At 47.8% G+C, this 15,106-nt stretch overlaps 1 protein-coding gene across 1 annotated transcript; it reads right to left on the bottom strand.

Annotated features, from left to right (window-relative positions):
- Positions 1 to 7,099: 7,099 nt before the first annotated feature.
- On the bottom strand, positions 7,100 to 14,354 carry SMPD1 (sphingomyelin phosphodiesterase 1). The gene is made up of 5 exons (XM_073661231.1): positions 13,566 to 14,354; positions 13,306 to 13,477; positions 10,238 to 10,314; positions 9,790 to 9,935; positions 7,100 to 8,804 (listed from the first exon to the last, which is right to left on the bottom strand). Exons 1-5 carry the CDS (start codon positions 14,318 to 14,320, stop codon positions 8,410 to 8,412), a joined length of 1,545 nt encoding a protein of 514 aa, XP_073517332.1. The 5' UTR covers positions 14,321 to 14,354; the 3' UTR covers positions 7,100 to 8,409.
- Between the last annotated feature and the right edge of the window lie 752 nt (positions 14,355 to 15,106).

Raw genomic sequence — 15,106 nt, 5'->3', positions numbered from 1 at the left:
TATTTAATATATTTATTAATGATCTAGTGGAAGGGTTGCATAGTAAAATAGCAATATTTGCAGATGATACTAAACTTTGTAAAGTAGTTAATACAGATGAGGACAGGGCACAGCTACAGGAGGATTTAGATAAATTGGGGAGTTGGGCCAAAAAATGGCAAATGGGGTTCAATGCCGATAAATGTAAGGTCATGCACATGGGAAAGAAAAACAGCAGTCACCCATACATATTAAATGGGAAACCGTTGGGGAAATCTGACATGGAGAAGGACCTGGGCGTCTTGGTTAATAGCAAATTAAATTGGAGTGCCCAGTGTCAGGCAGCAGCTGCGAAGGCAAATAGAGTCATGGCATGCATCAGAAGAGGAATAGGGGCATATGATGAGAACATTGTTCTTCCTCTGTATAAAGCGCTGGTAAGGCCGCACTTAGAATATTGTGCACAGTTCTGGGCTCCGGTGCTCAGGAAAGACATATTGGAGCTAGAGAGGGTACAAAGGAGGGCGACTAAGGTAATAAAGGGAATGGAGGGACTAGAATACCCAGAGAGGTTGTCAAAATTAGGCCTATTTACATTGGAAAAGAGAAGGCTTAGGGGAGACCTCATAAACATGTATAAATACATCAGGGGGCAGTACAGAGATCTCTCCCATGACCTGTTTATACCAAGGATGGTGACAAAGACGAGGGGGCACACTATGCGTCTGGAGGAAAGGAGGTTCCTGCACCAGCATAGAAGGGGATTCTTTACGGTCAGAGCCGTGAGACTCTGGAACTGTCTGGGAGAGGAAGTGGTGATGTCCAACTCACTTAATGAGTTCAAGAGAGGCCTGGACGCCTTTCTTGAGAACAATAAAATTACATCTTATGCTTAGTGATAGTTAATTAATCCAGGGATTTAATCTTACTGCCAGATTGGAGTCGGGAAGTGAATTTTTCCCTCAATGATGTAAATTGGCCTATACCGCATGGTTTTTCTGTTTTTTTTGCCTTCCCCTGGATCAACGCTGCGGAATAGCTGCAGTGCACAAGAAATAGGCTGAACTGGATGGACGCTTGTCTTTTTTCGGCCTTATAAACTATGTAACTATGTAGAGTGAGGCTTGCGGTCCATCACCATGGTGCCACCGGAAATGACGTGTTAAACGTCACAGTGCGATTCATGCGGTGCTAGGCTGAAGTGCAGCTTATGGTGTATCTTCACTACGCAACCGGAAGTGACGTAAAACACGTCACTGTGCGACTGTGATACTATACAAACTATGGAGCGCAGCTTGCGTTCCATGTCCAGGGTAACACCGGAAGTGACCGCAACAATTGAGATCGCCTTCCGGGGGCACTTGAATGGATTGGCGCACTTCATTTGGAGAGGAGGTATAAATATATGTGATTGTCTGCTACTCCAGGCACGGCTATACTCCGGCATGGAAGCACTGATTATCTGTGTACCAATTATGGTTCTTCTCCGCTAACATTTTTGTCCCCTGATGAGCCCCGGATTCAGGAGGGGGTGAAACGCGTTGGGACTACATTAAAGGGACACTCTTTGCTGATGGGTTTATACCACCATGAGGGATCAAGAAAGTGGGTGCCCGATTTGGCTGGAAACTCTGTGTGAAGTCCACAATTGGGAATTTATATTTTGTTTGGGACTATACAGCCACTTATTGAGGGGCCTAAAGAATTATCATCCAAGGCATCTGCTGGGACCCTCAGATGGACTGAAGACCAGATAAGTCCATTCCTTATATGTATATGACCAATGTATATTTGAATTGATTAATTGATTGGGATTTTGTGAGTGGATACCATTTGGGTCCCACTTCCATACATTAGTGTTGGGGGGCTATATCTGGTCCTACTGACAATATTGATGGGATTTATTTTCCTCAGTTTTTGAATTTCTTCCCTTATTAACATAAATGCTGTGTGATATTCAGCATGTCAATTATGACATGATTGTATCTGACTTTGGTCAATACGTATGATGTTATCCGTGTGTCTGCTTAGGGAGATTTAGGGACAGCCTCCGTGGAGCGGGGACACCAATCCGTATCGCTAGGGTGAAAACTCTCCGCTGTCAGGTAGGGTAATCCATCCCATAAGGGCTATATAGGGTAAGCCTGACTGTATATTCTGTTACCCCTACTATCCCTCTCCCCCATATAATGTTTTTATGGTATGTATAGTCATGTTTTGTCCCATTTGGACTACTAAGTACACTTTTAATGATAATTATTAAAAGCTACATTTTATTGGGTATATTTTTCTCTGTCTGGTTCACTTTCCATTGCACGTTCTGTCTGCTGCTGCTCTTACAGATATCCATAGCCCTACATATCAGAGCTATTGTTTTTTTTGCTCTTAATCCTGATTATTTGTTAAAAAGCAATCCAGAGTCCACCATTTTACGGCTCCATTTGCTTGTTAGCAGAATACAGGCAGATTTTCTTGATTTTATTCCCATTGCTGTATTGTGTGAGCAGATAAACTTTTACATCACATCACACGTGATCCCATATAACTGCGGTAATAATCATAACATTTTTTGGAGCAAGTCAAATATTTCACTCCATTTAAAGTCAGCCATCTGTGATTTGTTGAACCTATTCACACTTGGTCGCTGACCAAAGCTACATCTATAAGGCCACAGCCTAAAACCATGGTCATCACACGTGATTGCATATTACTGCAGTAACAATACAGACATTTTTTGGAGTATGCCAAATATTACACTCCATTTAAAATGGTAAAGGCGCGTGACAAGGGACGGGGAAGTGGACGTGATGGTGATGGTGCACGCAGAGGCCGATGCCGTTGGCAAGATGAAAATGTGCTTGTTGAGGGAGCACAACAAACACCCACATCATGTCGAACTACCTTTCTTTCCCAATTACTAGGGGGCCGCAGAATACCACTCTTGAAGACAGAGCAGTGTGAAAAGGTTATTGGTTGGATAGCAGATAATGCTTCCAGTCAGTTTGCCACCACCACCCTGTCTTCCACACGGTCAAGTGTCAATAGCCGAGAGTCTGGACCGCATATTCCTCACCCTGATCCTCCTTCCTCCCACCATGCCGAGTACCCAGAGACAACTGATCCCACACTTGGAGACTCCGAAGAGCTGTTCACTTTTCCATTGATAGATTCGGGCCTCTCGCCCGGCCAACTTCAAGCGGAGCAAGAGGAGATTGCATGTAGCGATGCCCAAATATTTGAGCAGCCACGGTCACACAAAGGCGACCGTGGGAAAGTGCAATTACTGTTACAAGAGGTGGATGATGATGAGACACAATGGCCAGAAAGTCAGGAGGAGGACCAGGCTGCGGAAGTGGAAGATGAGGTGGTGGACGATGAAGTCACTGACCCAACCTGGCAAGGTGAAATGCATAACGAGGACAGCAGCACACAGGGGGAGGGAGGTATAGCACCACAACAGGCAGGAACAAGCAGTGTGGCGGCCACAGACACAAGGCGAGCAACTGTTCCCCGGAACACCAACACGAGGGAAGTTGCCAGTCCAACTGTTAGGTCTTCCAGAGTCTGGCTCTTTTTTAAAGATTGTCCAGATAACCCAAAAAGGCCATTTTTAATATCTGCCAGGTCATCATCAGCAAGAGCACAAAAACTAGCAGCCTGACCAGCACCAGCACGCTCAGGCACATGACAGCCATCAACCGACTAGGTGGACCGAACGCCAGGGTCGCAGAAACAGTGTCTGCAGATGACACCACTGCCTGTTCCGCTGTTGTGCGAGCACGCCAATCCCCTGTCCATGGCGCAGGCTAAGATGCCTCCCGCCCTGCACCTGTCATTGCACACTTGCATCCATCACGGTCACTGTCCACGTCCTTGTCCCAGCGCACCGTTCAGTTTTTGTACCGCAAAGCGCAAATACGCAGCCAACGCCCCACAGGCCACACTACTAAACTCACACATTTCTCGAATGCTTGCACTGGAAATGTTGCCTTTTAGGCTCGCTGAGACGGAATCTTTATGCAACCTGATGGCGGCGGCCGTCCCTCGGTACTCGGTCCCCAACCTCCACTATTTCTCCCGGTGTGCCGTCCCCGCGTTACACAAGCATGTGTCCCAGAACATTAGCGGTCCCCTCAACAATGCTGTTACTGGGAAGGTCCACCTAACCACGGACACGTGGACAAGTGCTTGTGGCCAGGGACGGTACATCTCACTGACGGCACACTGGGTTAATATTGTGGAATCCAGGACCCAGTCGGACCCTGGGATGGAACACGTCCTCCTGACGCCACATCAGCGCTTTCTCAAAACCTACCCGGATCTGCCTGAGCTGCTTGTCAAAGTATACCGCGTGTCTGCCCATTTTCGAAAGTCACCTACAGCTTCCGCCGCCCTCCCCGAGCTTCAGCAACGTTTCCAGCTTCCAGCTCACCGATTGCTGTGCGATGTCACCATGCATTGGAACTCTACTTGATGTTGGGAAGGACTTGTGAGCAGCAGAGGGCAGTTGAGGAGGATGAGGAGAAGAGCATGAACAGTCGTCCTCTTGGTCAGGACAGGGAAGATTTGGCTGGTGGCAGTCTTGCACACATGGCTGACCATGCTCCTCTGCCTTTCCGGTGACCCTTGCGTTGTATGCATTTTGGCCGACAGTAATTACTGGTTGGTCACACTTCTAGATCCACACTACAAGGAGAACACTTCCCGTGACGGAGAGGTTTAGTAAAATGTTGCAGTACCAGAAGGCCCATGTTGCGGAATTATTAAAAATTCCCATCTGAAAATGCTGGCGGCAGAAGTCGAAGTTCCTTGGATAACCAAGGAGTACAGGCGAGGAAGACACAAATACGACACCGCAGAGGCAGGGGAACGTGTTTTCTCAGACCCTCCCAGCACACAGGCCCTGATGTGTGGGGTACTCTGACAAGGAAGGAAAAGTTTTGGAAGATGCTGAAGGAGTACCTTGCCGATTGTACCAACATCTTCCGTGATTCCTCTGTGTCTTATAATTATTGGGTATCCAAGCTGGATACGTGGAATGAACTGGCTCTCTACGCCTTGGAGGTCCTGGCCTGCCCTGCTGTTAGAGTGGGGCATTATAACTGATAGGCACATCCACCTGAAAATGCTGAAAGTCTGACTCTTATAAAAATGAACAAGGCCTGGATTGAGCCAGACTTCTCAACACCACCGGATGATAGCAGCGTAACAGACTCAAATACAGTGTCTTCTTTTTGGGAGGTCTAACTCTATTCCCATGCACCTTTTCACACCCACACATGGGTATACGCTTCCAGATTTTTCTATTTTCTGTTGTCCTCCTCCTTCTCCTCTACCACCATATCACCAGGGTGACCCACATAATTTTTTTGTAAGGGTGTTCATGATGCCTGTAGGAAATTTTTTTAGAGGCCTACCTCTAACATTCTGTATGTTATACAGTATGTTCATGTATACCCCCTATGGCTAAATGTAAATGTTTTTCAGCTCATGCACTTAGTGCATGATCATTACCAGTATAGGAGACTCGCTCCTTAATAATGGAACAATTTTTTTCAAATGAGGCCCCCTTCTATGTCTGTTCAAATTGGTATTGGGAGTTTTTCCAAAATTTGGGCAGGCCTTGCAGTCACTGTATATGCAATAACAGTATAGGAGACCCGCTCCTTAATAATGGGAACGACAAAGCCTAGCCGGCTAATGGCTCTCTAACAATAGTAAGGGCCGACTGCTGGCCCTATAAAAATAGTGTTTGTGACTATCAGAGTCCCTCCTTCATAAATGAAACAGGATGTGTCTGATGATGTGTTACACAGCACATGGCCAGATAAGGGTGTAAAATGTTAAAATGACATTTCCCGGTGAATGCATTTGTCACGGTTGAAACCAATGCAAAAGTGCAAAAACGCATCAAAAACGCTACGTGTGAACATAGCCCAAGGTGTGGAGGAGCATTTTTGTTTTTGGTTATTTATTTGGCCTTATATACAAGTCATTACCCTGGAAAGGATGTTCCTTAACATATTTCCCAGGAAAATCCATTTTGGCTTTGTTTTTGTATGTTTTATTGCGAGTCTGTAAAAGTGGCGTAATACTCTGACCACGTTGTTGACAGCAGTGACCTGGGGGTCAGAAATGCTTCCAGGGGTCTTCCCCATGCTGTTCCCATGTCATTTGAGTACTGTTCCCATCGATTTGGACAATTTTTAGGCCCTCTGCAGACCGCCGGGGGGAGCCGCCTGAAAAATGTTCGAGTTTCCCATAGACTTACATTGGGCTCGTTGCTCCGATGCTTGATTGAATATCGAGCAGTGCCGATGGCAAAAAGAAAAAATATCAAAGGGGAAACCAAACACTGAAAAAATAATGATAGACAATTAGATAAAACTACGTCAAAATTGACCAATAAAACATAAACCCATATAAAATTAGAGAAATGAGCCAAAACCAAAGTGTTGATCAAAGCCTGGTGGGGGTCACCGTGCCTAACCTGTATATCCATTTGCTTTCTAATTGTGCAAGGGTCTTACTTAACGTTACCGCCTGGGGGGACAGGTAAGATCTGGTCGATGGCTTTTACCCTGAGTAATCTTGAATTGGCATTAAGAAAGGCCTTAAAATGTTTGGGCAGAGTCTTCAAGGGTCCATCCTCAAGGGATGTCTTGGCCTTGTCAATATCACGGACATGTTCTTTAACTTTGGTTTTAACTCTCGAGTGGTAAGGGCAATGTAGTATTTCTCGCACGGACATTTGGATGAACACACAGGTAACATGAGGACGGATGGGAAACTTCTTGGGATCTCTTGTGACTTAAAAGGATTTTGCCCCAGTCATATTTAAGCAGGCTTTACGTCAACCACAAGGATGGGTTTTGGAACCCAAATAATGTCCGTGGACAAGGAAGCCTTTGCGATTTCTTGAACGTTTAGCAGTTACCAGAAGGTAATTTCTTAAAATTGGATCTACCAACAAGACATTCCAATGCCTTTTAAGAACTCCAATGAAATCCCCCCATTGACTGTTATATGTGGTAATTAGTCTGTAGATGAATAATGTGAGATGAGGGGACACAATTTGATGACACACGGTTGCTGGAGGGACAGGTTTTCACACCACACATAAATTTGTTAAAGTCTTTATTTAGTTGTTAGAATTTCTCATAAATTGCCACAATCTGATTGTACAATCGTCTTTAGATCACACTTTCCATCACGCTTAGATCGCAGTCACACGAGCAATAATATTTCATCTTTCTTGTCCGGTCGTCTCTACAATTATTATTATTTGCGATGATATTTGTGTCATGGGTTGTTTCACGTGTCATTGTGACCTCATTGCCGCCCACCCGAGGATCACCACATGTATCTCGCTGGTTGTTCAATGATTGTGTAACATGGTGGGGTAAGAGCATGGTGGGGTGTGAATATTTAGTGTTGGGGAGGGTTGATGATGAAATAGGAGTGAGGGTCTGTTAGGGCGGAGGACAGGGTTGCAGTCTCTAGAGGTGTAATGCTTGTTGGAGAGGATTGGGAATCTGGCATGATAAGAAGGTGACATCATGACTAGGGTGTGGGGACGTGTGGTGTGCAGGACTATGTGGAATTTCAAGGTGGGTTGTAGGAAGAGAAGCTGCTGGTGGTGGTGGGTGGTGTACATAGCAGGCTGGAGTTTTGGAGATGATGCCAAGGTGATTTCAGTTTGCAGAGATCATTGAGGTCCAGATGCCAATGATGTGTAGTGAGTGGTAAACATACTGGTTTGAGAGGAGCATTTGGAGATAAGGATGAGTTATGTAGGGTGGTCTTCAAGGGGACGGTTCTGCTATGACGTGAGAAGTTGGGGTTTTGGTGACAGATTAGGTGGCATAGTATTTGCTTATCACTGTTTGGGTGAGAAAAGTATTTTGATTCTTATTAGAATAGTGTAATGGTTCCTCCATGAGGATGTGACCTGTAAACTATGAGGGTCCCTGGGGTCCGGTTCTTCTCACGTGTGGTATGACAAGATGCCGTCCACTGTAAGACTCAATCACTCCTTATGAATGTGCAAATCTGTAACTATGCTTATCCAGAGCTGTGGCTGTCCACACAGGTTAGACCTAGTGTTGTCCACAAAGCCTCCTGAGATGCCTACAAAGCTTCCAAAGAAACCCAGGAAGCCTCCTGAGATAAGAAGATTTCTGAGATAACCACAAAGACTCCTGGGTTACTATTCTTCGTGGCTCTCAATCATTGCCATGATTTCCGCGGTTCATTCCATCCAGAGATTATTATACCGGGCAATAAATTAATAACACGGATTTCTTTTTGCCATGTTGTTGTGTTCTTCTCTGTCAGTGAGATACTCAGAGTAGACGTGGAGTCAGCAGACACTGCGCAGTGCGTTCCTGGAAGGATTTAGCAGGTTTCTGACCAAGGACAGGAAACTATTCAGCACAGAGATTTCCTTCTCTGGGCTGTTCTACCTTTAAAGTCCAGATCTTTACAGAGCTGAGGGTCATTGGATCTTCCAGTGCGCAGGACACAGAGAAGGTTCATCTTACAGGCCTCCTGGCATACCTCACTGACATGTCCCTTGTGATGGAGAAACCAGAAGGTCTGGAAGAGTCGATCGTCCTGGAAGAACCTCTGCACCAGGTGGTCCCAGTCAGAAGGATAAGAGGATTTCATGCCGTAGGTGTTGAGTGCGCTGTACAGGAGCGTCCACTGTGGAGCCACGCTCGGCTTCTTGTTGGCATCAGTCAGATTCAGTATATATGTCTCGTGGTCTAATACCACGTGTGAGCTGTGAGGGTACTCACCATCCACCAGGTACACTCGGAATCCTGGAGAAGAAGAAGATGACATACGTGAGATCCACCAAAAAGACAAGGGTGGAAGAGAAGACACAAAAAGACAACAAAGGAGGAGCATCCATGACCTTCACCTACAACTTTACCACCTGAATTCCCATCTTGGGTCTCCACTAGTTATGAGATAATCTGCTAAAATTTGGTTTGGTAGGTCCACACAAATTTGGACGGGAAGAGTGATTCGCATCGCTCTTATTTGCTATAAATCAGATCAAAAGTGTCTTATTATCCTCGGAGGTTTCTCCAGACCCCAGACACAAAATCAATAGGGTTAGAGATAAAATTATACTTCCACCTCTGCCGGCCCCCATCTGTCCAGCTGAGCAGCCCCTCTCCGGTCAGGTATTTGGTGATTCCAGGCATCTGGGTTCTCGCTAACTGCGCCTCAAAATGCCATGATGTTACCCCGCAACATTATGAGACCTACTCGGTGTGGAGGAGCAAAAGAAGCCAAGACGTGGTGAGAGTGTGGAGAGGGGCTGCGTGGCTGGACAGGTGGGAGCTGAGGCAAGGCGAACATAATTTAAAAAAAAAAATTGTACCCACTTCCAGCTGTTTAGAATCCCCCAAAATCCAGCAAATCGCCTGAAATTCAGATTCAGACTCCCATGAATCCATGAATTTTCAGAAATTCTAAATCTTCGATTTATTTAAAATTACTCCACTCATCTCTGGTCGAATCTGAACAGGGACCAAGAACAGAACCCGCCAGAGCAGCACTAGATGTGAGCGCTGGCCGGAGCACAGGACTCATCTCCAGTCTAGGACTGTGTCTTTACCTGATGTTATCCGGTCCATCACCACATACAAAAATGTGATCTATAGCAGGTATACCCCCAGGTCCTGTCCACCATGATGCCGCTGGTGACCCCATAACGTCTCGTCTTGTTCATCGGTGCGGGCCCGCAAGGGACATTACACCTAAACACCTTCTAAGCAGCACAGGGGTGGAGGTTACCTGGGTTCAAGTTGATGAAGGTGGTGACACTTGGTGCGATGAAGGCCACAGACAGTGGCCGGGACAAAGTCTCCTCATCATAGAAGATCTCAAACTCATCCAGGTGCGTGTGTCCAAAGAACTGCGCAGCGATGGTGGCCTCGTACCTGTGGAAGAAGAAATAGGAAAACTATTAAAATATACCTCACCGATAACATAAAACTACTCAAGAAATGCCATCATCAGAGGGAGCAACAGGGGCCACGTGAGCTAGGACTCGAGGAGTGTGACACAGTAGACCATGTACAGCAAAGGATGTAAGTGTGGGTGGGCCAGAGCGCAGGGAGACCCTCACACTTGTCCATACCGGTACCGACCCCTGTATGGACCAGTGCTCTCCGCCGCAGGAGCATGTGGAGATCATCTCCCCACAATCCTAGGTATCAGATCGGAGGATCACCGGGCTCACCTGTTCACAATCTGGTAATAATTCCAGCTCCAGCTCTTCAGGCAGATGCCAGGGGGGATGTGACCGATGATGTGAACCTGGGAGTAAGGATAAGAAGGATGAGCCCCCGCCACACTGACCCACACAGAGCTGACCCTCTACACATAAGGGCTTGTACTGATGCACTATTATAGGGAACCTGTGGGTCAAAATAAAAACCTGGAACAAAGTCTAAGGTGTGGGGATCATACATGGTATACAGGCTGGTTGTCAGGAACACGGGCGGGGCTGACAACCTCTCACACAGGATATACAGGCTGGTTGTCAGCAGAAGCATCCATTTTGGCCCGGTAAGGAGCGGGTACATTATTGTACAGGGAGTGGGACCTTCTGGGTATGGACATGTGGGCTCATAAATCCTCCTGCCCCATGAGTGGTGATCCTGGAGGGCCGGAGCTCACCGATATGGGAACCTTCACTGTCCACCACTTTGAGCACACGTGGTCTTCCCAGCCCTCTGACTAAGCCAATATCCAGTGAGCACATCATTATATTATAACCCCAATTCTATGATCTCCAGATTTCATCACACAGATCAGAGAACAGATCAGAAGAAGTCGAACGTTGGACATTTTTCCATTTCATTAGAAAAAAAATCTTGACACAGCTCAAAAAGATGTCAACTATCAGTCTGAGAACGTGGAAGGCGAGTGCGGCACCTCCTTTCACTTGGTGTTGGTGTTGAGCGGTTCACCGGGACGTGGCAGCGGCTTCATACAGTCACAGCATGGCGACTGAGAACCTCATGTTCAGCCCTGTACATCTCTGCTGCAAGAGATGAATGTAGGAGGTTGGGATGTGCGGTCGGGGGACTTTGATACCGCTATGGTACACATCCCAGAACAGTTGTGCCCGGGCCGTGTCCACCATTGCGAAGTGTCCCCTCTTCTTACACCAGTCCGCAAACGTCAAGTAAGTGCAGAGAAATTTGCTGCAGTTTTGGGAGAGGAACGTCGTCCCCTTCTGATGTCGGATTCTCGGTGCTCCACAATTGTGTCTTTCGGATTTTTTTGTTTCATAATGGACCAAATGTTTTCTGTTGGTGAAAAGTCCAGACTGCAGGTGGTTGGTTCATCCCCCCAGGCTCTTGTTCTACTGAGGCAGGATGGAGGCCTCTGATGGAGGCAGGATGTGGTTTACCATTGTCCTCCTGAAATATACAAGGTTTTCCCTGAAATAGATGTCTGAATGGAACAGATGTTGTTCTAACACCTCGGTATAATGCTCAGCATTGATGGCGCTTCTCATATCTAGGCACTTATGCCCCCCATACATCAGAGATGTGAACTGTGCACTGTTAACAAGCTGCATGGCCCCTCTCCTCGATAACAAGCTGCATGGCCCCTCTCCTCGATAACAAGCTGCATGGCCCCTCTCCTCGATAACAAGCTGCATGGCCCCTCTCCTCGATAACAAGCTGCATGGCCCCTCTCCTCGATAACAAGCTGCATGGCCCCTCTCCTCGATAACAAGCTGCATGGCCCCTCTCCTCGATAACAAGCTGCATGGCCCCTCTCCTCGATAACAAGCTGCATGGCCCCTCTCCTCGATAACAAGCTGCATGGCCCCTCTCCTCGATAACCAGCTGCATGGCCCCTCTCCTCGATAACAAGCTGCATGGCCCCTCTCCTCGATAACAAGCTGCATGGCCCCTCTCCTCGATAACAAGCTGCATGGCCCCTCTCCTCGATAACCAGCTGCATGGCCCCTCTCCTCGATAACAAGCTGGATGCTCCCTGGCCTCGATAGCAAGATGGTTTGTTACGGTCCTCAATAACAAGCTGGATGGTCCCTTTCCTCCCGAGTCCATAGAACACGGCATCATTATAAATAAGCTTTGGCACAGAAAAGACGGCAGAATTTCTGGATTGTGACATTTGGCTTCTTAATTACATGATGGAGCTGTCACTTACATTTGTGGATTGCACGGTGATCTGTGATCACAGACAATGATTTCTTGATTATTCCTGAGCCCATGCAGAGATTCATGCCTGTATTTAATGCAGTGAGGCCCGAGGGCCCAGAGTTCACAAACCTTCAATACAGAGCATTGGCCTTATCTGAGGTGTACATGGATTTCTCCAGAATCTCTGAATCCTCCAATCATATTATGTGGTGTAGATGGAGGATAATCAAAGTCTTTGCACTTATATGTTGAGGAACATTTTTATGAAGTTGTTCCTTAGATTTTGCAAGCAGATGTTCACAGATCGGAGACCTCTGACCATCTTTGCTTCGGAGAGACTCTGCCTCTCCCACAAGCTCTTCTTATATTGACATGTGACTTAGCTGAACATTGACCCGCCAGCTGTTTTTCATTAGTCCCACTTACTTTTCCTGCATTTTGTTATCTAGGTCACAATTCTTCTGAGATTTGTTGATGCCATCCATTTTTTATTTAATTAATTCAAATGCAAAGGAGAAATGTCCGATCTGTTCTCGGCTCTGTGTGATAAAGCTTCACGGAAGAGAGGCCACCGATTTCCGACCCTTCCTGTTGTCTTCTGGTCCAGAGAGTTGGGGTGTTATATGGGAACTATGTGCCATTGTTCGAATGGTCTTGTGTATCCCATCACTATGGGATGTGGCACCAGTGTGGGCACTGTATGGCAACTAGTGTTGAGCAAATCTGTCGAATTTCAAATCTGATAGCTCAACGTTGGCCAGGAGATTCAATTTGCGAATGTTCTTTATGTTTTTGGTAGCATGGCCCTCTACAAATCACAAAAATATTTGAACTCAAATTTTTGTAAATTTTGAGGCAAATGAAAATTTGGAAGTTTTGGACAATATATGGCTTCATTATTTGGTCACTGTATAGCGGTATATGGATTATGAATGCAGCACTCAGCAGTATCACTATGTAGGTGGCACAACGTGGTACTGTTATTTCAATACCTTGCTGTGGCCGTATTATGTGAGATGTAATCAGTGCGCTGCATGGACACAGTATGACAGTACTATCTGGGAGAACTATCCGGCACCATTATGTAATTGTCACCTACTATTCATGTCTGTACTGTCCTCACCTTCTCGTGGTTGTTCTCCGCCTCTTGCAGGACCCCCACCAACCACTGCAGCTGCCCTGCCGGGTCCGTATAGTTGACCATAAGCCAGAAATTCTCGGTGGCACAGAAGTTCATGTTGAGAGATACCAGACGTAAGCCGGGTGCGATCTTTGTTGTGTAAAATCCTGAAGTCCTGTAAGAGTGGGAAGCAGAGGGTGTAGGAACATGTATGGATAATATATACGGGGGATGATGAGCGTAGGAGGATGGCACAGGCTCACCTGAGCGTCTCCAGTGCCGGGGGCGGCAGCCACCCTTCCCATTCCTGGGCCATGGCGTCGTAGAGCCAGTGAGAAGACAGGTTACCATAAACAGAGGGTGGTGGAAAGCTGTTGACAGGGGCACTTTCATGGTTGCCCACAGCTGGGAACACGGGTAATGGCCCTAGATATTTCCTAATGAGGCTAGTAATAGTCCGCAGGGCATCCAGCTGCTGTGCTCGGGTCTGTTCCCACACATTGTGAGCCGGGATGTCACCCGTCCAGTACACCCGGTCGAATGGGCCATTGCTGGCAACATGTTGAAGAAGAGACTCAATGGTGTGCAGGGGAAGGTCGCAAGTGCTGTACTCTCCCCAGTAACCGGCGGGGTTGTGACCACCTGATGATGACTGCTTGCGGCAACACAGTGGCTCCTTACAGGTAGCGGTGGCCCCAGGAGAATAGCTGTGGTCCCAATGTATGTCAGTGAGAAACAGCACTCGGGAGACAGGGGACCCTGGTGGAGGTGGCTCAGGAGGGTGTATCGGAGGCTTGGGCACAGGTGGAAGGGTAATATTCCAGTCTGAACCTATGTCCCAGTGTCCACAGTCTGTGCCCAGAAGAAGCCCACAGACCTCTGAGGGGCGCAGCACTGACATCACCCAGGCAGTGATAACGTCCTGCTTAAAGAGCTGCACCGCCTGCTGGCAGATATCGGGCTCCGCGAGGTGCAGAGTCTTACACACCTTCACCGCGACCTCGGCCACGAGATCCATGTTACTCTCCACCTGAAAACATACAAGAGCGAAAGTGACCGTGATGGATCACAAGCCCGTGACGGAGGCATCCTGCTGACCCGGACATAGAGAGGAGGGGGAAAGAGGAGTGTAGAAGAGGGACAGAGGAGTGCGGCAGAGGGGGACAGAGGAGTGCGGCAGAGGGGGACAGAGGAGTGCGGCAGAGGGGGAAAGAGGAGTGTAGAAGAGGGACAGAGGAGTGCGGCAGAGGGGGAAAGAGGAGTGTAGAAGAGGGACAGAGGAGTGCGGCAGAGGGGGAAAGAGGAGTCTAGAAGAGGGACAGAGGAGTGCGGCAGAGGGGGAAAGAGGAGTGTAGAAGAGGGACAGAGGAGTGCGGCAGAGGGGGAAAGAGGAGTGTAAAAGAGGGACAGAGGAGTGCGGCAGAGGGGGAAAGAGGAGTGTAGAAGAGGGACAGAGGAGTGCGGCAGAGGGGGAAAGAGGAGTGTAGAAGAGGGACAGAGGAGTGCGGCAGAGGGGGAAAGAGGAGTGTAGAAGAGGGACAGAGGAGTGCGGCAGAGGGGGAAAGAGGAGTGTAAAAGAGGGACAGAGGAGTGCGGCAGAGGGGGAAAGAGGAGTGCGGCAGAGGGGGAAAGAGGAGTGTAGAAGAGGGACAGAGGAGTGCGGCAGAGGGGGAAAGAGGAGTGTAGAAGAGGGACAGAGGAGTGCGGCAGAGGGGGAAAGAGGAGTCTAGAAGAGGGACAGAGGAGTGCGGCAGAGGGGGAAAGAGGAGTGTAGAAGAGGGACAGAGGAGTGCGGCAGAGGGGG

The sequence above is a fragment of the Phyllobates terribilis genome, unplaced genomic scaffold (assembly GCF_046119375.1).
Source record: "Phyllobates terribilis strain yellow unplaced genomic scaffold, ASM4611937v1 Scaffold_2__4_contigs__length_985480577, whole genome shotgun sequence".
In the NCBI taxonomy this organism is placed as follows: Eukaryota; Metazoa; Chordata; class Amphibia; order Anura; family Dendrobatidae; genus Phyllobates; species Phyllobates terribilis.
The sequence above is the reverse complement of the archived record's forward strand: the minus strand, read 5'-3'. Positions and strand labels throughout refer to the sequence as shown.